General features: G+C 42.8%; 1 protein-coding gene across 6 annotated transcripts in view; it reads left to right on the top strand.

Moving 5' to 3' along the window:
* The first annotated feature begins 29 nt into the window (after positions 1-29).
* PTPRJ (protein tyrosine phosphatase receptor type J) overlaps positions 30-23,168 on the top strand; it is a 73,711-nt gene continuing 50,572 nt past the window's right edge. For 3 of the 6 annotated variants that reach the window (XM_030482752.1, XM_030482754.1, XM_030482751.1), the window contains exon 1: positions 31-297. In XM_030482752.1, the coding sequence (XP_030338612.1) occupies positions 244-297 (54 nt within the window). In that variant the 5' untranslated portion in view covers positions 31-243. Of the gene's footprint in view, positions 298-23,168 lie in introns of all 6 variants that reach the window. The other 3 variants (XM_030482753.1, XM_030482750.1, XM_030482755.1) reach the window with 2 other exon arrangements.

The following is a 23,168-nucleotide window of genomic DNA, read 5'->3' as shown; positions in this document are numbered from 1 at the left end:
GCCCCTCACTCCGCCCCGCACAGGGCTTTCCCGGCGGCGGCGGCTCCAAGCCACCCGCCTTTCCTGTCAAGGAGCGCTAGAGGGAGCGGTGGGAGACTGAGGCGCCGCCGCCGCCGCCGCCTCTGAGGGCGGCGAAGGGGTGGGTCGCCGGGCGGTGCGGGGCGCGGAGCCCGGCCATGTCTCCGGGGGAGGCGGTGTAGGGCTGAGTGGCCGTGCGCGCAGCGGCGAGCGCTCTCCGCCACCATGAGGCGGCTGCTGCTGCCGCTGCCCTGCCTGCTGCTGCTGCTGCTGGCCGAGGTGAGAGCGCGGTGCGGGTGGCGGCTTAGGGCGCGGGAGGCGGGGGGTCTGCTGTGCCGTGGCCGCTGGCTGCCGCACCTGCCCTCGCCGGGAGCTGCCCCGGCGGCGGTGCCCGCTGCTCCGCGGAGAGGTGTGCAGCCGGCGGGGCAGGTGTGCGGCTGTGCTCGGGCTTTGTCCCGCAGCGGCGCTGCCCCGGCCGCACGGGCACAGAAGGGGAGGTGGGGGGTGCCGCGGCGTGGCCCGGCGGAGGCGGCGCTCACCTGGGCGGGCCGCCGGCGGGATCCCCGCGGCCTCGGCCTCCCCTGGCGCTCTCCGCCTGCTGCTCGGGGGTCTGTCTGAGCCCCGCCTGCCAGCAGCGTGGGGCGACCGCTGGCCGGCAGCGGCGGGGATGTGGTGGGGGTACGGCCCTGTGGTACAGCCGTGTGGCTCCTTTCGGGGCATGGGGCTGCCCCGGTTGTTTACCTAGCTGAAAGCTGCCTTAGGTAGAGCCGGGACGGCTTCTGTCTCCTCACTGATTATTGTAGCCTGCCCTCGTCGTGTCGCTGCTGGTTAATTAGTAATACGTTATTTGTACATTGCCCGTGCTAGTGGTGCACATCGCTCACTGGGATACAACCTTCAGGAGCTGTGTGGAGTTTTCACGGGAAAATCCCACCGTGGTGCAGAGAGAGCAGATCTGGGGATGTAGGGCTGCAGGTCATCAGGAGGCCTCTGCCGGCACACTTTGTTTCAAGCCTCCCTCTGTGCCTGCCCGGGTGTGTTGCAGATACTCTTCCAAGAACACCTTTGAGTGATGTAAATCAGAATCATTTGCCAGGTGACCTACTGATTGTGTGCTGGCATAGACTTTCACCCCGGGTTTCTCCCTGCTGATACCTTCCTCACATTCCCATAGGAAGATTTTGTGACTGCTGTGAATTGTAATGTTTTGGGGCTTGCTGAACTTTAGTTTTCAGATGGACCTGCTTGGCCTCTCTGCCTCGATGGTTTCCACTGCAGAAGTGTGAACATGTGTTGGTATGGACCAAGGTGTTCAGTAATTTGCAGGAGTGACAGTTCCTCCTGGTCTGTGTTTCAGTCCCACCCTTAGAGCTGCAGAGCAGAACTATACCACTGTTCTGGATTTTTAACTATTCGTTTTCTTATCTTACATTGCCATCATCTTGTGATTACAGCCAATGGCTACTCTAAAACTTTGGCTCCTCTTCCTTTTATGTCTCATTGAGTTTGGGGTACCTTGCAGTGTTTTGTCATTCCATCTCTGTTTGCTGTTGTACCAAGCCTAGGTTTAAAAATCTCTTCTGAATAAGAGCTAAGACTGACTCAGGAATCAAAGTACTCCAGCATCTTGGAAAAGCTCAGGGAAGGCCTGTATTGTTCTTGGGTATAGCCTTGCAGGCTTGTCCAGGCAACAGGAACCTTATGTGGCATCCTTGAAGCAGAGGAGCCTTCGTGTGAGGATCGTGAGGATCTGCCAGCCATGACCTCTATTGTTTTTAGGTTTTCTTCTCAAGCAGGGTATGAAATCTTGTGACATAATGATCTACTTGTCCTCTAAGACTGGCTCGTTATTGGTGTGATGTGTGATTAATAATAATAAAAAAAGTAAGACCTTCTCCTCAATTACATGTTGTTACGTTTATATATTCACTATCTTGGGGCCCAGCTGTGCACACCACTGACTCCCTGTGGGACGCTAGAGTAGGTCCTGTCATCCACTGATAGTATCAGAGCTCCCATTAACGTGCTACAGCACACAAGTCAGATCTGCTAACGTTGGTGTGGCTCAGAATTTTACATGGGAGCTCCCCGGTTCATGGGGTCATGGACTGAAAATTTGGAAGACTGCAGTATTTGATAGCCTCAGTTGTGACTTTAGGTGTACCTCTGTATGTGAAGGCTGGTGCAAGGAGGACTTCATTCACCAGACCTCTTAACTGGTGCTGATCAGCACCTTGTGGAGTTTTGAATGTTAGGAGCACTTGATCTTTACAGAGAGAGGCGTTGGGGGGAAAGGCCCCTTCGGAGCTTTTTCCTCAGAGGAGTAGGACGCAAACCAAGTTGTCACTGGTGGTGTGATTCTGCAAATTGTTCATTCATTTGAAAACACTAAATTTTGGTGTGTTCACTTATGTGAGAAAATTGTGGTTTGTTTATATAGCTCATTAAGGTCAGCAGTAAGAACGCAGAATAAAGCCTTGCTTGGGGGGAGTGTTTGCCCTAAGAACAAAAGTCTTGTTGCCTGTTCCAAGTAGTGTTCCTGTGGTCTTGCCCCCTGAAAATCAGGATGGTCTCTAATAGGGAACAGTTTTGCTTTGTGGTGGGTTCTTTGCTCAGGTTAACGCAGATGTCAGAGCTGACCACTGTAGGTCATGGTGTGGCATGTGTGCAGGTGTGGGACACAGACTGGAACTACCTGGTGAGGTATTTAGCTGGTGTAAGATGTCAGCAGCTGACAAGACTGTCTGGCATGTGGCATGATCTGGACTTCATCCATTACCAGTAAGATCTCTTGCCTCTTGTCTACTGTCTCCCTGCTAGCTCATGAGAGAAAAGGCAGCAAGGTGGGTGGAAGTGGCTCTTGGCTGGATCTGGCCTCCACATTGCCCTTCAGATGATTGTGGAGTCAGTAAAAGGACAGTGCTTCTAACACAGACAGCATTGTCCGCCCGAACACACACAAGGGCTGGGAAGCGTCCCGAGCTGTGGAACGGCTGTGTCATGGCAGCTCCTGGGTGGCGTGACAGGCATATGATCTTTCTGTGGTGTCCTTTACTCAAGAATAAGCATCTTCCTTATTTTTATTGAATTACAACATAGTGGGCAACGTTGGAGTTGTTAAAAAACAAACCTTGGTCTGTGTTTTTTATAGGAGCTATTGACTTGATGATGATGGTATTAGTGATGTGACAACGTAACATCTACTACGCAAGGGTTTTGGTCCTTATATTTATAAATGCCTTTTATGTGGACCTAATAGGTTGTTCTTACAGCTTATTCTGTGCACAGAACTCATACTGATACTGTGAGAGTCAATTATATAGGATTATGACTTAATTACTGAACCAAATTTCCAGCTAAGGAGTTTAAATGAAGCATCATCATATCTGAAATGAGGGCTTGCCATGTATGTATTTTGCATGTCAGTTAATTTCTGCTATATATTGGTCACTGTTAATCATCCTCATTGATTCTTCTCTTGTATGGTACTCTAAATTTTCATTTGTGAAATTATTCTGGGTAATCTTTAGCACATGAAATAAAAATAAAAAGGTTTAAGTACCATTTAACAAATACCTTCACTGATCTGGAGGCCTGAGCAGGCTTGGGCTTACATAGCATAGGCCACAAGGAGAAGCTGTGGCTGTGAACTGTTTGCTTGTGTCGGAGGAACTTAGAAATATACTTCTCACCTGTCAGGACAAGTTATTTTTCTGTGATGACTGACAATTGATGCTGAAATGAAAAGGCGTTCGTTTTTGTTTAAAGCTGTAGCACAGGTTACTTTCCTGTACACAACAGGAGCACCTTCTGCCATGCTCAATACATGCTTTGTTTCAGTGTGGCATGGATGTGCGTAGCACTTCCTTAGCTGCATAGGCCGACTGCACATTGCAGCACATTCAGATGGTTTCCAATACTTTGATTTTAGTCTTCAGCCAGCAACACACAACAAAATATCTTCTTCTCCATGTTTGAGATCAGAATTCAGGCCCACAGTGGAAATGTTGTCTGTGCAAACAGCCGCGCTATTATTAGTACTTCCTCAATTATGTGAGCTACATGCAAGTCTTTGTTGAGGATTTTCATGGCATGTAAATTTTTTTGGTTGGAGTTTTTAAATATGAGAGAGAGAAATTGCTACTGTTTTAGAAAAATCTTTGGTTGTTTATTGCTTAGGGCATAATCCATATCATTTTAATTTATGCATTTCCTTCTTCCTACTAGAATTACAACGTATCATAGAGCGAGTGTTTCAGCAACGTTAGAGAGTGGTTGGGGACTGGGAATTTGATGTTTGTAGGTATGAAACCTGTCTCATGTCATTAATTTGGGGTTTTTGCTTGATTGATTGAAAGAAGATTCCTGATATGAGCAAAGGAGAGAGAAGCTATTAAAACAGTCACTGGCTGCACATCTGGTTGTTAGCCTGATGTCACTGCTTTTAGTTAGACTCCAAAATTTGAATGTAAATAGTACCTTGAACATCATGAAAGGTCGCTGGAACTGTAGGAGGAGCTAGTTGAATTTTCTGTAGCACAGAGGGCCTACTGCTGTGTAGAAAGGGGAGAGTGAAAGAGAACCATGCCTTAAATGGAACCATCAGTAGGAAATTAACTTTCAGCAGGAGATGACTGTGCAGGGGAGGACTTTAATTATGGGGGGTAAAAGACAACTAAGTGTAGGTGAGCATGTGCTAACATGAAACGTTAGAAAGCGGCGTGTGGGGGGAAAGAATGATCAGGCATGTGCAGGAAGAAAAGAACAAAACAGATGCACTTCTCTGGAAGGCTGCACCAAGGCTTTTCTTGAAGTGCTTTCCAGCTGTTCCCAAATGTATCTGCGCATAAACAGGCCTCCTGGGTCTATTAATCCAAAATTCCAGGAGAAAATCCAAGATTAAGTGGGAAAGGTATTTCTGTAATCCAGCAAAAAATGGACATGTACATGTGGTCCAACCAGAGCTGGATTGATAAACTTGTGGCCTCGTTTAGTTATCTTCTATGCCATTCATGGGCACTCAGTGGAAAGGCAGGGCAACAGAGTAATGTCCATATCTTTCCATAAATGTTGTCAATATCTGGCGTGTCACTGAATGTAGTTAAGATTATTTTCCTACTGTCGCCAGGGAATTGGAAGAATCCCTTGGTATTAGAAGCCACACAGTCTAACCATCGCTCTTTTCCCTGAGACACCTAGGGCCAACATATAAAAGCCTCTTTTTCCACCTGTAGAAATGTAATGGGAGAAAAGGAAACTGTGCTTTAAACTGTGTCTGAGAATAGAGGAAGTTGCACCTACAAATACAAACAGGGGAAGGAGTGATGCTGGCATCTGCTTTGGTACCAGCCCTGTGGAGTCTGTAACTGATCTTGGCTTTGCATGGTGCTTCAAACCCAGTTGGTTTGTGTGGAGAAGGGGGCTAAGGCCTGTCTTTGATGCGAGTCCTAATTTGTAGAGGATAAGTGACCACCAGAAGCATTACCTTTAAGATCTAGCCAACTAGAAATACCTTCCTCTCCAGTGCTACACATCTGCTTGTTCTTAGTTTCCTTTTCCTATTCTTCTTGTACCTCCCATTTGTTTGGTATGCTCTGAACTTTTCTCATTGTTTTGTACAGTCTTAGCCAAACCAAATGAATAAAAGAAATATGTAGTATTTGGTAAGTTCCTAATGCATGCAAAATTCTTGTTGTGTACTGCATCTGGAGTTCTACTTTAAGCTTTAGAATGTGGGGGGTTTTAAATGTTGGATTGGGTGTTTGTTTATTGGGAAGACTTCATGGTTTTTTGGTTGATTGGTTTGGCTTTGTGGTGTTCAGGAGAATGCTATGTACCGTAATACTGCTTACTGTGCACCATATGGGCCAGGGATTGAGGAATAATTTGTGTGAGCTTCACCTCTTTCCCCTGTTGAAGGTAAGAAATTTCTGCTTCTGAGACTGCAAAAACATCAAGTGAAGACTTGAACATCAGGTCTGGAGCTTTATTGAAAATTAGTCTGTTGTGGCCTGGTAAGCAGATGCAGTCTCTTAGCATATCCATGTTGGAGGCTGTGGGTGTTTGAGAAAGGGCGAGGGTGACATCTGGCCCGTGCTCTGTGAGTAATTCTCCTCTGAGCCAGAAGGTGCTGGAGCCCTCTCTCCTGTCACAGCCCAGGTGAGACGACGGACTTACGTGGTTGGGAGCTTTTCCTAGTTAGGATTTTACAGTTTGTATCTAAAACACAGCTGGTTCTGTGATTAGGTGTATTCTCAGATTAATTCCTTACTTCCTTTTGGTAATATTTTGATAAAAGTTTTTTTGTCTGCCAGCTTGTAAAGAACTGGGTTTAACCTAGCTTGAATGGCACTGCTCCCTAAAGAGGGGTTATTTGTGCAGATCAGCTTTGTACAAGCCCAGCCCGTCCCTGGTCATTGACAGATTGTAGCTTGGCATGTTCCGATGGGTTTAAATGCATATTTTGAAGCCTCTGCTTTTACTAGTTCAGTGGGACTTTTTTTTTTTTCCCCCTCAGGACATGTTGGTGGGTGGGTGGTAAGATGGGGGACTCTACATACCTCCAGGGAGACTCCTAGCCAAGGTTGTGATGTTACGCATCTTGCTTTTTTTGCTGATGGTTCATCTCTGCAGTGGGAGATGGTTCTGGAGGGTGATTTCTCACAGGAATGCCAGTGACTTTTGTTTCTGTATTCCCCGTCATGGTGGAGCTTAGACTGAGCCTTCTCTCATTATTTCCTCTTGTGCACTTGGATTCTGTTAAGTTAGAGCATTTTTAATAAGCTTCCTTGTTTATTTTCTTATATATACACATAGACTTGCCAGCAGTGACCTGTTATTTCTAATATCTGAGTTTGAGTCCTCATTTTCCAATTACAATTTCTACCAGCTTTGTCCCCGGAAATAAGGAGAGTGGCAGGCAAAGGGCGGGTGGGTGCCCAGCCAGAGTGTTGGCTTTGGAGTGCTGTACTGCCTCACGAGACAGGAGGATGCTGCAAAAGATGGACAGCAGGTTGTGGCCAGAGAAAGGTGCAGCTTCGTTTTGGGGCAGGCCAGCCTGCATATGCAGCAACGCATGGGACCATCTGCGATATTGCAGACTCTGAAAGCTTCCTGCTGCCTCCCTCTAGTGCTTGTTTTGCCTGCGATGTCAATAGTTCCTGCAGATAAATGGAGGTTGCTTCTTTTTGCTGCCTTTCCTCCCCAGGGTTTCCTCATGCCTGAAGTGGCTTAGCCAATTGATCCCCTCTGATTTGTGTTTTGAAGTGGAGAGGGCAGGGAGGATGCTAGGGTGAGACCAAGATACAGCTTTGGCTGAGAACGAGAAGGGTGTCCACCGTTACCCTCTGGGATGCAGGCGAAAGAAGCGCACATTAGTAGTTCCATTGTAGCAGAAAGTAGCAGTGTAGAACCATCAAAAGAGATTGACTCAGCCTTGCCACTGGTTTTATTACAATATTAGGCATGACATGGTTTCAATGTACTTCTTAAACATTAAAATGCGACTTGTTCTGAAAACTAGTGTGAAGGGAAAAAATGGGTGCCTGTGGCTGGCATCCAATTTACATATGCAAAATTGTATTATGTTAATTAAGGGAGTTTAGGGTTTTCCTCTTTTTGTGATCATGCTCAGTTATTTTCTCCAATCCCATGGGAACTTTATATACCTATAAATGCTTCAAACTGAGGGGGAAATAAAATGAATGGTGATAATTTGGTAGGGTCCTTTTAGGTCATCAAATTTTGGTTTCTTTAATTATTTTTCTCCAGTGAAAGCAGATATGGGAGTTCTAATATAATCTTGGTGCCGCACACATCATAATCACCCATTTATAACCAAATTTGGATTTGGGGGAATCGACAGCTCATGGCTTTCCTGCTATGTGAATTATGCTTTCTAATTCTAGTGTTCTTTCAGTCTTCTGGTAGGATCAGCCACTTCTACCACTTGGCTTCAGTTTCAATACTTATTAAAATGTACTTGTTCTGGTCAATTCCAATGCAATTTAATTTTTTTGAAAAGTAGGCTGTGTCTGGTTAACTGAGGTGTTTGGTGGTTTCGCCTTCTATGGATTTATACCTTTTTTTGTACAGGGGAAATACAAGAAGTGTAGCCACAGTTTTGTTCCCACAGTCTTTGTAAATGTGTATCTTCAAGAAAACTGGGGGGAAAAAAAACCCAAAAAAAACCACAAAACAAAAAAAACCAAAAACCAAACCCAAACCAAAAGCAAGCTCTTTCTTTGGGGAAGTTCATTATTTTTAATTCAGTTTGCATAATTCTTTGAGGGGAATTCACCTCTAAGATCTAGTTCCGTGCAGCTGGGCATCAGGGAGGAATAAGCAGTCCAGCTTTGAGGTCAGGATCTGGCCTTTTTAGCTGGCATACTGTGGATGCCACAGACACAAGCCTGATATTTTAAACTTGGAATTTCCAATAAATGTTGTATCTGACAGCTGAAGAAAGGAGGCTGACATACTCTCACATGATATAAAGGGGCAGCATTAACATCTGCAGAATGAGAATACTTTCTTTTTTCAATGTTTCTCTGCAGTTCAAAATCCTATTTCTGGAAATATTTCTGAGGTGAAAGAAAAAATGGGAAGATCTTTGTGAAAGTTTGTTTAGTTTTTTTTTTTTTAAGTGACTCATAGACTAGCCAGTTGTTCTTCTAATGAATCTTGTACTAGTTTTAAGACTCTTCTTACAACCAGCTGAAAAAATGCACTGTGGTACTATTAAATTGAACATGTTCACTTGCATGATCAATGATAAATTAACTGTATTGCCACACCCATGTTAAAAGAATTTAAATTACCTCTAAGTACATGAAAACATTGGTAGATGTTGGTATTGTGAACGTGTTAACTGAATTTCAATTTTAAGACATAATTATGAGAAAGGACAAGGCTGTAAAATCTGGAATTAGATCTCTTGGCTCTTTGTCCTTTAATCTCCATAACAATGTAGGTAATTGTATGTATATAACAAATCTCAACAATGCTCTCCTTTGTCCCTATTAAAGAAAAGAAATCTTTCCTTTGTCTGTGACTTATCAAGGACTTGCATTTGGAGATGTTAAAATTTCTGGGAGATAGTTACAAATAAAAAAGCTAGCCAGCTAACAGAAGCAAAAAATAATAAAAAAATAATTCTTTTATGTGTCGAATCCATTTGGAAATGGGTATCTTTTCCAGCTTAACAGTTACAGATCAAATATTGTTATAAAGTGTTTAGCTGTTTCTTCATAAGACAAAACCTTAATGGGCAATGTCCTCAAGCACCAAGCCAGTGTGTTTTTCTTCTTCTTGTCTCTTTCTCCAGCTGTAATGATTTTTCATTATTGCTGAAAGATAGTTGATCTAAAATATAAATGTCTTAAGACAATGTAATTTTTTTATGTGGATTTGAGACTATGTAATGCAAGTGTAATTGCTTCTGTGCTTTTGTTGTGAATGCATGCCCAATTCCTCTGTAACGTTCTAATTTCTGATCTCTGCTATACACTTGTAGTAAAAGATCCACATTAAAGAAGCTAATAATTAGCACTCTATGTTCGTGAAATTGAAAGCTTAAAATGTTTGAAAAAAGCAGCTATATCCTCAACTAACTTTATAATCATATAACCTGCTTTAAAAAAAATAATCAAAACTAAATAATCCCCTAACCAGGCATTATATGCTTTTGATGATTAAAGCATATACTTAGTTTATTGTATTCTGTATTAAGCTAACTTTCTTTTTCTTTCTTGTCTGTAATGTTTTGCGAAGTACTGACTGTGCTGGTAAGAGTATATGTGCTGAGCTCTAGCCAGCAGCAAATATTTGCAGGTGGATGCAATATCTGGAACAGCCTTAAGCAGTACTCATTTCCCAGTACTACAAGACAGGACTACGGTATGCGGTTTAACTGGTATTTATTTAACTATTGTCTTCTGACTCAGTCTTCATACTTCTGAATGTATCTGTTCAACTATTTCCTGGTTCAGTGAGCAGAAAGCCAGAGCTGCTATGCAGAGTGTACTTTTCCCTCTTCTCCACCCCAGCGGTCTCCTGGTAATTGAGCCTAGTTCTCTTTATGGTGAAATTGGTGAGGGTGTCTTCTGAGAGGTGCAGGTAAAATGGTTCTCTTCTAAATTCTGAAAGTTTGAGTAGCCTACAAAAAACCCCAAAACTAAACCTAAACCCAGAATCATTTCTCCTTTTTATTCACTTGCACTGCTTTGGTTTTTGACTTGCAGGAAGGGACTGCTGTTTCTCCAGCAGCAGTTCTGGGTGATTCACAGAACAGCCCCTGTTCCATCCTAGCAAACCCATTGCCTGCTTGCTAGGCTGTTACCAGCCGAAAGGTCATTTCTGATAACCTTCTCTGTGCCTCATAGGTTATGCTTATGTGCAAAATTCTGTGCAGTGCATTTATGGTTTGGCTTGTAAGCAGTGTGTGCAGTGATTCTCCCTATGCCCGAATTTTAAGGCTATTCATGACAACTGACACAGTTGCTACTTTTTATTTATTTACCAGCTCATCTTCAAGGTAAGAAGAATAGTAAGTTGTAATGCCCAACTCTGCCAAAGTTGCTGCAGGTGATGTGAGTGTCCTGCACTCCTGTTCCTGCAAATTGACTACCTTCTCTTCTGAATGATGTCTTTTTCCTTTGGGGGGGAGGGGGGAGGGGGAAGGGAAGTGAAAAAGAAATCTATGCCTCATGTGCAGACATTTACTCAGTCATTGCTACATGCAGTATTTGTCACTATTGTCTTCAGCTTGCATCAAAATTAATTCCAGCTATGGTAATCTGAGATTTACAGTGAAAACTGGTCAGCTGAATATTTTTGTCTCCTCCTGTAGAAATGTGTGGAAAAGTTAGGAGATAAGTTACTGCCAAACTTCAGTTTCCCTTTTGAGCAAAGGCCTTTTACTTTTGCTGTCCTGAAGTCAGACATTTGCTGCTCCATCTTCCAGGGAGTCTGTAGGACTTCTGAAACCCTGCTGGAGTTCAGAAGATTAAGCTAATGAGTTTTGTACTCATTAGGAGTTTTAGGACTTGCAGTAGGTTGTGCTGTTGAGATTTGTCTGAAGACACAGGAGCTGCTCACCTGCCACCCCTCTTATCTTCTCTTTACCCTTTCCTCGCTCTTCTTGCACTGGTTGTGTTTGTGACCTGGAGGTTGTAAATGCCATGGGATGTTGTGCGTTTGTACAGGGCTAAAGAATCCTGATGGGGTTAGGACCCCTGGCAATGACTTCGAAAAAGCAATCTTTCTCAGTCACCACACGCATTTAGGCAGTCAACATAGTGCCCCACCACACCTGTCTTCGCCAGGATTCACTTCTGCTCACAAACTGTGTCAATAATGAGAGCTGAAGGGAAAAAATAACTTCCCTTGCACAACATCCTGTATTTTGTGAATACAGTATTCCTTTTTGGTCATGAATGGGTTATAAATCAGACAAAAGCTGGGTTGTGGGGTCTCGTCCCTTTCTTCTCTAAGTGAATTGGTCAATTCTTAGTGGGTTAGTAGATGGGAAAAGGCATTCCTTACATCAGGCACAGATGGGGAAGGGTTTCTTGTGCTGTGAGATAGACATTCACCTCAAGACACAGGGCAGCCTGTGGTAAACCACTTAAGTGCTTGGGAAAAGGGGGTAGGAGTGTGACTGAGGCAGTACAAAACCTTGGCAGGCATTTAGCAGGACAGCAAATTTCATTCTGGATTCTCGATGTGTCATGGAGCAAGTCCAAGTTGTGAAACAGCTACTTGGAGCAAGTGGGGGCAGCAAGTGGGATTGGGATGGTAGGGAGCAAACTGACCCTGTGAAAGGATTGTATATGGCTGTGCAGATTGTGTTGAGAAATCAGAGCTAAAGATAACACCCCTTGTATTGAAATGGTGCAGAAAGCGGCTACCATCCGGCTGCTCGAGCTCCAAACTGTGTGTATTGTACATAACTGAAACAAACCTGGTTGTTTCCTTTGATTACACAGCAAATCCTTCTTTTTGCTGAGGAAGAAAACCCACAGTGTGTTTCTGGATGTCCCGTAGTGCAGTGACTAGTCTGTGGGCAGTCTGTGGTTTGTAAGTATTGGGTAGTGTTTGGAGGACTCTAGTTTGAGATGTTCCTATTCCTGCTTTAATGCAATGAAGGGAGCTAAAAGAGAACAGTGTGTGGGTGCAGCTGAGGAGGACATGGAAGAGCAAGTGTATGAGTGGCTAACTGAGTTTTGGGTGTAAGCACTCTTTCATCATGACCATCTCCATGAAACCAAAAGTAAAGACAAGTTCCTTCAGAAGAGGAAGTAGGTTGTTGGGGAGGACGATGAGTAAACACAGAGTGCATACGAAGAGGAAGACTGCTGCAGCCTGCTTAAGTTAACAGCATGTATCAACTGTTGAAGCAGCGCACAAGTCTGTGCTCTGTCATTGCACAGAGCTGATCCGTATTCATCTCTGAAATAAAACTGACCAGCCCGCCTCTTTCTTTTTAATTAGACCCTCTCGGGATGAGACGTCCCTTCCTGAAATGAGAGAAAGATAAAATTCACTCCACCCGCCCTCAGACCTTTGCACACTTGACAGCTGTGATAACATGACACTATCCCCTGTAATTTGGATACTGCTTAAAGGTGGTAGAAGGCATTTCTAGACAGCTAGTGTTGAACTTGCAGGTGCTTGCTGCATGAGGTTACCAGCTGTATGCTGCTTTGAATGAGGCGATGATAATGATGTCTGCTGATGGTCAAAACCATGACCATCTGAAAGCTTAAGGAGGAGTGAGCCTGTCTGATTCATCTGCTGCACTACACAGTAGCAAGGTCTCCGGTCTCTACGGTTACGGCTATTGAGGGGAGGATGTGATAGGTATTACTGTCTGCTTGTATATATATTTCAGGTTATTGCTTGAAGCTCCCTAGCTAGGAGTGGGGTTACCTTGCTTGTTGTTGAGAAAATGCATAGGAAGACAGTCTCTGTTCTGAAATGCCCCAATGCAGGTTATTTTAAGCATGCACATGTACAAACACAGTCTGTATTTAGGGAACATCTCTACGGCTGCAAAATACATCTCTGAAAAGCTAGGAAGTGTTGGAATTAAAGCAGCCCATTTGACTTTAATCTGCCTGTTCCCAAAAGATGGAGGCAGGGTCCAGAGTGTATGCTCTTCTCCCCCTCACCATGTTTAGCTGCTGTTGCTCAGTGCCAGCCCCCTCATCAGAAGGAGCTGTTGGAGAAGCTTCAGCTCACCAGGATACATTTTGCAATGAAGATGGAAGATGTGCTGTGCAGGTCCCCTTATACAGCCTTGCCAAGAAGCATGTTTCCGCAATTCAATTTTGATTCAGCTTTTTAAGATGCGGTGAGAGCCTGCCCAACTGGGATGTGGGGGCATTGCAGCTGAGAGGGTGCCTGGTACCAGAGGTGACCCACTGGGTGCCCTGCTGACTGGGATCGTGTCCCATAGGATCAACTTCCTGGCTTGGCCTTGGACCCATCTCATTTCTACAGATATGGCTGGTGATCATAACCATGGCCTGAGCCTGGGTACCATTCACTGCAGGGCCTGCCATACGTGGGTACCATGGTAATGCACCTATGGCTGGTAGAGCCTCTACCTCCAGCTTTGCTATCCTGCTTGGCTCCCTGCTCCCCTTTCCCTGCCTCCCCATGTACTACCTTTGCATGTGTCTTCTGGTTATTTCGCCTAATTTTAAACCATCTTTCCTCTTCCCGACTCTTCTTCTGTTTCCATGTGTAGGATGGTTAGGATTGCTTACAGAGCATCTTTCAATGCTTGATTTAGCTTAGTTGTTCTGCAAGTAGCTTTATGCTACATTTGTTCCCTTCTGCTGCAGTTCCACAAAGGCTCCATCAGGCACAAATCAGTTTGGACTTTTTATTTTGATATCCCAAGTGTTTCTGATGTACGTTTTCCCCAGCAACAGCAAAGGCTGACTTAGTGAAGGGGAGACTGAGGGGGTTGGGGGAAGTCCATTTAGTGGCAGACCATAAGAAGGAAGAAGGTCACCGGGGTGTTTAGTAATGGTACAGCAATGTGTTTTCCTTCATTCTCATTTTCTTAATGCTTTGAATCATTTTGGCTGCAACATGTCATAATTAAGCAAATTATGTGCCAGCATCTGGCTAAATACGTCTTAAAAATTCTCTCCAAATTGAAGCACTTGGGTAAGACTGAGCAAATGAAAAGGGGTCTTCTGCTAGGAAACCCTGGGCAGTGTCACATTACACCCTGTGCTATTACCATTCAGATTTTTCATTTAACTAGTTGACCTTGATTTTCAGAGCATTGGTGTCTTCATATAAAACTGTTCTTCCTACTTTTCCCTCTTGTCTTGCTGCAGGCATTTGTCCCCAGCTGAGCTCTATGATTTTGGATGCACAGTGTGCGTGGGCATCCTCAGCGACACTAATCACTACAGTGATGCTTTGGTGAAATCTCTGAGCACACCTGAGAGGGGCTGCCTCAGCAGAGCTGTGCCACAGCCTGCTGTTGTAAGCATCCCTCCCTAAATTCTCCCTTCTCTGGGCCAAATAGTCCTGTTATAACTTAGAATAGCTGAAAGCTCCATCCATTCTGTAAAATCTTTGTGTCTTCTTAATGCAAGTGTGGATGGTCTTTCTCATAGCGATCTCCTCATTTCTAAATCAAACGCATCCAGTTTCCTGAAGTTTTCTCTCTTTGCAATTGCAATTTGTCAGTCATTTTGATTGCAGTTCCTTCCCAAATGGCCCCATCTTATACACTGCTCCCTTTTATATGTTACTTTAGAAATATGGCTGTTTTCATATTTTAGCATTTTTATCAATTTGAAACTTCACAGTATGATTTATCTTTTAAAAAGTCTATTTCCAAAATTCAGTCCTGTTCTTTACACCTTTCTTTCTCCCCCTTTCCTCTTCTGCCCACACCTCAAGTCAAATTTTAGGTACGTGGGTGGAATGGGTTTTAGTAATGTGGGGGAAACGGATGGTTACATGCAGCAATGATGAGAAGGAGAAATGCCTGTGTAATATCGTGACAAAAGGCTGTGTAATATCGTGACAAAATGTTTGTCGCAGTTGGATTGTAATTGCATGTGGTATATGGTGCAGCTTCCACCCAAATTTTCTGTCATGCTTCTGTTCAGTTTTGCATACACATGTCACAGAATGGTTTGGTTTAATTTGTATTTATTTAGTTTGCTGAGGAGGAGGAGGGTGTTTTAATTGAAAGTACAAATTCCTGTGAACCATATGCCTTACTTTTCAGTCAGCTCTAATTAAATTTCTTTTCCCTCCCTTATTTAGAGTTGTTTCCCCTTTGTGTGCATAAGTGAGAACTTAATGTGGGAGATCCCCTTCGTTGTTATCATGTCATGGTCCTCTTTTGTGATCTTACAGTTCCCTCTGTGTTAATTGGACATGGTACCAAAGATTGTGATTACAAACAAGCTCTTTATATGGAAAGACATTATGGTAGGTTAAATATTAATTCTGTAAGTCCTTTGGTGAGTATTTCAGAGTGATAATGAGGATTAGTGCTTTGAACCCCCCCTGGAAAGCTTCTGTTCATAAATGTGGAGAGCAAGGCATGGGGGTCTGAAGTAACACAGCGAACTGATGACGCACAGCTCAGACTTTCTGGATTTCAGTGCTGCTATCTAATTGTAAAAGGACCCTGCTCTTGTATTCTCTTTCTGCCAGAAAGTCATGTTTAATGCTAGTCAGCTTTTGTGTAACTGTAAGATAATAGGATACTTTTAGTAACATTAGTAAGCATATACGTGTGTGTGTATATCTAAATGGCTGTGTATACACACACACACGTATATATTTGTGAATATGGAACAGGAGAGAAGAAGTGAGCCTTTAGTGAGAAATAATTTATTTTGGTATTTAGTTCTGTTTGTTTAATATCAAGTATTGTTTGAAAGGGGCTAAAGGAAAAGGAACTGTGTGTTGAGATAAGCAGTAGGGGAATAATAATAAAAAAAAGATACGTACTTGGCTTAAGTGATGTCCAGACTTACTGTGATATTTTCCAGGCACTGGTATTTTCCTTTTTTATTAAGATGATAAACAGTTGATTTTTGTTGAGTCTACAAAATAACAAAAACGAAACACAATATTAATACATTTAATACTGTTCCTGAAGTACACGTTTGAATGCGCTGTTTTACTCGTCCTTTGTGTTTAAAGAGGAGCCTTGTTATAGCAGGTTTTAACTTCTACAACTGATTAAGGAACCATTAGCTTGACGAATAACCATGTGATTAATTGCAGGGAAAAAGATTGGTGAATTGAATAGAGAAGTACTTGAATGCTTTCACCTTAGGCACTTACAATGAATTCTATCAATAGAACATGCCAGTGTTATTTCAGTAGCTCTTCTGTTTCTGTTAAATTTGACTTGAGCAGAATGTCTCTTCAGAGGCATTTTGTGTACCCACATCTCTGTAAATTGGTGGAAAAATCAGGAGCTTCTTTCAGCCCCAGCATCCTTAGTGTTGATGTAGCTGCCTGGGAAACAGGGCTGGGGAACTGCTGGGGATGATGTAGTGGTGTCTATTTGCAAGTGTGGGTTTGACATGGGTGTCCATGAGCTCAGGAGTCCCTTGCTAGGCTGGTATGTCTCCAGTCCAGGTCCTTCACTGGTGTCAAGTTGATGCGTTGCAAATATGCCCAAGTGTGGGGATAGAAAAATGGGATGAATTGCCTGGGGTTCAGTATCACCAGAGAAAGTTTTCATTGCCAAAGTGAAGCCTTGGTAACTCGCTTTCCACCCAGCCCATCTGGGGATGGGAAATTTGGGTTTCCCTAATACCCAGGCTCTCCTTGTTTGGGTCCCTGGAGCTATGGCTCATTATGTGTTGGCTCAACAAGGTGTCATGTGCATTCAGGCTCCAGGAAACTCTTCTCTGAAGCTTTTGGTTGCGTATCTCTGTCTGCTTTATCTGGATGATGGTGCTGTGAACTTCCCACTGCAAGCAAATGGTTCCTGGAGAAAAGAGGGATTAAAAAAAAACGCTTGATGGGTTTTATGTGTGCAATCGAGATGTATTTTCCTATGAAAATACAATCTATGGAAATTTAAGTCACAGTCTGCTATGACATGGTAGAAAATGGCTTATCTTGTACTGATAGAGCTCCAAGAGGTTGGTTGCAAAGTCTGAATGTCTCCAGATACATAAATAATGTCGCATTGTCTTATCATGGTCTAGGCTCATGTTGCCCTCAAATAGGAAAAATACATAATATTGCTTATTTAAAATCTTTCTTTTCAAAAGGCATGTGCCAAGAAGCAGTGTGCTGGGGAATAAGTTCGGTTGTAACCGGAGGGATTTTTTTTTTTTTTTTATTAGCAGAATTGTTTGTGAATGAGCAATGGAGATGGTGACCTACAGGGTTTACAAAATGTGGGAATCTGCCTGTCTAGCCAGCACTATAAATAAACGAGAGAGGCTTTTGAAAGATTTTTTTTTTTTGGTCAGCGTGATATACATTATTTTGTTTCAGCAAGTCGTCTTTGCTTTACAAACTCTGTTCTGTATGTAGTGCTATTTATAAACTGGGGTGGAGGGAAGAGTCTTTGGGAGTGGCTGATTCACAGACACAAAATAGGGCCATAAACAATGTTAACACTGTGGCATAATCTGATAAAATCAGAAACTTGGACAAAGAGTGCAGAGCTGTTCCTCACTGGCGCTGGTGTATGGCAGCTTTTCTCCCTTTCCGCTGACCTTCTCTGACTTGCCAAAAATGCCATTTAGTTTTGTTTTCACAGAGGCCTGGCATGGAGTTGCCTAAGGTTAACCTAAGAGTAGTGCTATGGTCTTCTGCATGGAGGCTCTCATGCCTGACCTATCTGGAGAGTATGTCACTACTGACTTTGTGGGATGTGGCAGGGGAGTGTCCAAGGGCTCCCTGGTAGCTTGGTGGCCGTCTCCTCTGCACCCTGGCCAGGGGAACGCAGAGAGCTTGTGTTCACAACTGAAGATGGATTAATGTTTGTATCACAGCCTGGGAGTTGGGGTGATGAGTTATGGATGTGTGTTCCCTCCTGCTGTTCATTTTGTGGGCTCTGGCAGAGGAAATGGGATGGAGCACTTAGCAAAATTTCCTGGAGCTTGCCTGTGACTATACTGGGGGACAGAGGGCAGAGCAGACTGGATTGAATATAGGAGGAACTAGCGGGAGCTGGCTGAATATAGTGAAAATGGTATTTTGAGTGTGTGTCCTTCCTGTAGAGGGTAGCTTAGATACCTCCAGGAGTAATATATGTGTGTCTTTGTGCTAAATAAAACACTGACAAAGTTCAGGTTTACTTACTGGAAGAGAGAAAGTAGAAGGGCTATGAGGAGGAAGGGCACAATCATAACTGCATATGGCAGTACGGAGATGTTATTTGAGCTCAACTTTGAGGCACAGAATACACTATATGCATGTACATTGTCTTCAAGGCCATTACAGTCTGGAGAGGAACTGATTTGTCAAGTTTACCCAAGTACTACATTGCAGAGCTCATCCTAAAACTTGGGACTCATAAGCAGGCCAGTGTATCTACAGAACCAAGGTATGCCCAGGTCTGTCCAGCAAATAATAATTCAGGAGTCACATCGGAGAGGAGTGTGTGGAGAGATGAAGGAAAAGATTGTGCCACAGGAATTAAAGATGAAATTTGCCTGTGCTGGTGGATGGGGATCCCAAAGTGCTTCCTGCTCAGGAGCCTGTTAGAACAAAATCAGAAGTACACTTCTGAGCATTCAATTCACAATGGACTTGAGAAGCACACAGAGGTTTTCTTTTTTTTTTTTTTTTTTTTTTTTTTTTTTGGGGGAAAAAAAAAAAAAAAGGGCAAGCCCAACCAGATAAAAATACACAGCCAAAAGTATGCACCCATCATGGGCAGGAAAATCCTATCTTTTGCTTTCTCCTATTATGGGAGGAGTTATTGTTTCTTTTTCTAGTAAAAGAATCCTTTTTTTAAAATGTCTGTGGGAAAGGAGAATAGTCTGAATTGAGTCTTTGAGATGTATTACAGAGAGTCACAGAAAGTGTACTATGCAAATGACTATCTGCCTTATTAGATGCCTCAATAGAGTTCATTGTCTCAATATTGCTATTATTGGAGATGGATGGACACTACGTGATTTTACCATCAAGCTGAAAAACTCCAGTGTTACAGTCTCATTGCTAGGGTAATAACAGTGCACTGACTTAAAGGAGAGAATTGAATTAAGGGGAGTGAAAGGTCCATTGCTCTGTCCATTTTAGTTTGTCTTTTGTAGACTGTGCATCATTTTAGGGGTCACAACAGGGGGGTTTGTGCTTCGTGGTCTTGGTTTTGTTAATCTTTCTTTGCTAATATAAAGAAAGCCCTTTCATAGGGACAAATCCTCTAGCACCTGCTGTGATTTTGCTTGATAGCAGTTGTAGGGATGCCGGCGCTGTTGGACAGTGGCAATGCTGGCATCTCTCTCAGGTGGGTGCTGACCCTGTAGAAGTCATCATAGTACTGCTCTTTTCTTAGCTGGCTTCTTACCTGCGGCACTGCTCACAGAGTCTTCCCTAAGCTGTCACTGGAGCCTCACATACTGCCTAGAGCAAAATCTAAATCCTGAGGGCTGCTAAAGTCAAAAATCTAGTATCAAAATTTAGGCATTGGCATAGCCTCCCTTAAACCTATTTGTGACTTCTTGCTTTGGATGTAGTGGATTGCATTACAAACAGGCAAGAATGCTTTCATAGGTCAGGTGCTTGAAATGACAGCTAACTGGTGCTTTATGGTGTGTGGTGAGTTTGTTTTGTTTGGGTTGGGGTTCTTCTGTAATCTTGGCTTCTGAAGCATATGTGGCAGGAGCTTTGGCTATGAAATTGTTAGAACGGGTGGTCAGCAATACCCAATTCTTTTAAGTTTTATTTTTTCTGGGCATCACTTGATGTGTTGTATCTGACTACCTTACAGAATGTGAATTTTCAAGTAAAACTTTGGCTCGGGGACTGTGTGCTTGCTGCCTCTATGGCCCCATGCTGATAGTAAGGTTTCATCATTGAGTTTTCAGCAGGGGTTGGGCTAGACTGCTGTTGTCCATAGAAGGATGCGTCTCCCCTGAGCAATTTTGCTTCTTCTGAACCTACCATTTGCCTCATTTGCTTCTTGGTGGGAAGGGAGAAACATCCCAGTTTCTGTCTCTCTTTTAGTGTTTGGTTAGTATGTGTGAAAGTTAATGAGTAACTAGAAGACGCACAGGTGAATTGGAAAACAGTAACCTTACTTAGTGTTTGCTTTTCTTCCTTGGCTTTTCAGTTGTGGAAGGAATTAGGGAAGGACTACTTACTACTCATTAAACAGAAGAAGTTCTCAACAACCCCCAGCATTTATCTTCCCTTAGTCCTTCAAAGTAGCACCTGTCGTGCAGTACTCTGTAATAACCAGGGGTTGCAATGAGTACACACTGCATCAGCCACAGAGAAGCTCTCAGCATACCAAACCTACAAAAATAAGATTATTCTGGATTTGGAGGCTTTGTGTGCTGTGGTGTTCTAATTCTGCAACCTCTCCATGTCTCACCTAACACTTATTTCCAAGGACAGTCCAGCTGACCTCATGGTGGACAATGCTGGTGTAAATGACAGCTGGAAGCTTCTCGGCTGAAATCACTGCCTCATCCTTTCCCGTGCCTTCACCAGTGCTAATGGTGGGGCTAATGGTTCTTACCTCTCCTTCTTCTTCATTTCACCAGAGCTGCGTGTGTTCACTGAGCTCTTGTAGATCTGGCTTAATCTCCTTCTTTGTTTTCCTTAAATACTAAGGAAAGCTTAAATATTGAGATACATGTTTTTCTTACGAATCTTTATGAAATAAAACCTAAACTGCAGAGTAAGGCATACTCCAGTCTTACTGTGTCATTCAGCTTGGGGTATATGCTCTAGCTTTCAGAGTTTCAGTGTTGCTTATGAATGTTTAGTAACCTTACCTTCCTTTTGGATGTATGAATATACACTCAGAAGTTCTTCTCTATTTTACTTTTCCAGTTCAGTTTTCCACCCTGGTCCTGAGAGGTTAGTTTAGTACAAATGTGTATACAGAAAAGGAAATAAAGGTGTTGGTGACTGTAACTTGTCTTCATGTTCTTGTAGAAGTTTTAGATCCACCTCAGAACAATTACAGCTTCTGGGAGTTAAAAATTGCCACTTGGTGTAGTCTGTTGGGAGTTCTTTTGGGGCAGGTTTAATCAGTAACAGTCTTAATTGCTCTAGCACCTAATCCAGCAGATATTATGAAGTCATACAGCAGCATCTCTTTTGATTTTACTTTTTATGATGCTTTTCTACTGCTGTGACCACTAGCATGATGATTACTGGAAGTTCTTTAAAAACCAAAGCAACCTCAAAACATGTAGATTCTTCTGGAGCTTTTGGCAGCACCTTGGCCAAGTCAGTGTCACTTTTGCCTTGTGTATTCAGTCATGTTGCATGTGTTGGGCACAAAACAAGGAAGGAAAAAGTCCTGTAAGAAACAGTAAGATACGTCTGTAAACCAAGAAGTCTTTGTAGATTATCAGGAATTAATACAGTTCCTGAAAGTAGTCTTAACTGATTAAAATGAGAGAAAAAGAAATTAATTAGTAGTGCAAATTTTAAGCTAAAATTCTGTTTATGTCAAGTTCCGTGAATGAAGGGCTAACTTGTATTTTTCCCTCTACCAATAGAGAGAACTTACAAATATGCTGGAAAAAAAGATTATGTTAGTACAATTTGTTTGGCATGTACAGGGACAGAAATTCTGCTACTGATCATCAGAAAGGCTCAGTGTACAGGATATTGTTTTGCACTGAGCTTTCTGTCTAAATGCATGTGTGGCATTTTGCAATGCTTGAATATATTCTGTGATTACACATAATAAGGTTCTATTATAATCAAGAAGCACACTTAATACTGGTTATGCCATTGCATTTGTTTTGAACATCACGACTTTCCTTTTCTTTTTCTTGTATGACCTCTTTGTATTTTTTCATTCACTTTATTAAAATGATAGGGAAAATATTCTCAGTATCTCACTAAAAGCATGTTATGCATTTTTGACTGGCTGTGTACAGTTCAATTACTATTTCATAAAATGTCTCACAAAGCTGTGAAGAGCTCCAGAGTCATTATTTCTCCTTGGCTCTTCTTCTGACTCCCTCATTTGTCTCAAAAGGGCTTTAGTTCTTTACTGCGTCCTTCCTCTTAGAATTCATATTATATTTTTGGCCTCACCACCTGCCCTGGCTGAAATTTCCTCCCTTTCTAGTGGAAGACTGGAGGTCTAGTTGTCTAGGGAAATGAACCATTACACGTTTAGGTGTTGATGATGGGAATGGGAGTTGCAGCCTGTGAGCACTTAGCTCTTCTGACATCTCACTTGCCTGTTCTCTTTCTATGCCAAAGGAAATGAGATTATTATTATTATTATTATTATTTTTGGTTCTGCTAGCTTTGCATCTCTGCATGTGAATTAATTTTCTGTTTTGCAAAGCTGGGTTTTCTTTCATTCTTAAGCTTGGTCCATTGAATCTTAGCAACTTTTTTGAGTCTTCTTACCGAAGAATCATTTTCGGACCCTCCATGTGCTCCACAAAAGGTTAATCATTGCTGAGCCTTTGGTGGACCATGAAGTATTTGTCTGGTGAATGCTGTAGATTCATCTTTCAAAAATGTGTTGCTAGAAATAGAATTAATGTTTTCCTCTGGGGGAAAGGAGGAATCCTTTGCAAATGCCAACAACCTGAAAGACGCTGCTATATTACTGTAGTCAGGTTGGAAGGACAATCGGCAGGAGCTGGTTTTGCTAGATGTGAGCATGGTTCTCAGCAGAACAGGGCCTTGGTTGCTGTTTCTAGGTGTTACTCAAGTGCAGATATATGCAATTTGCATTAGGAGTTAAAATAAAGAGTGTTGAATTTCCTCCTGCTTTCTTCAAGTTCTGCTATTTCAAGCTGCTGTATTCGTCTTCTCTGCTAATAGTATTGTACAGAGGAATGAGGACAGTTTATTTAAAAACAAGTATTTCACAGCAGTTAATTTGTGCAGTATTTATAGCAATTACTTGAAGAACACATGATACCTTTTCTGTTGTGAATAAAAGCTACTAAGCTCTACTAAGGAGTAGTGCA

This window comes from Strigops habroptila, chromosome 4, assembly GCF_004027225.2.
Source record: "Strigops habroptila isolate Jane chromosome 4, bStrHab1.2.pri, whole genome shotgun sequence".
Lineage (NCBI taxonomy): Eukaryota > Metazoa > Chordata > Aves > Psittaciformes > Psittacidae > Strigops > Strigops habroptila.
The sequence above is the reverse complement of the archived record's forward strand: the minus strand, read 5'-3'. Positions and strand labels throughout refer to the sequence as shown.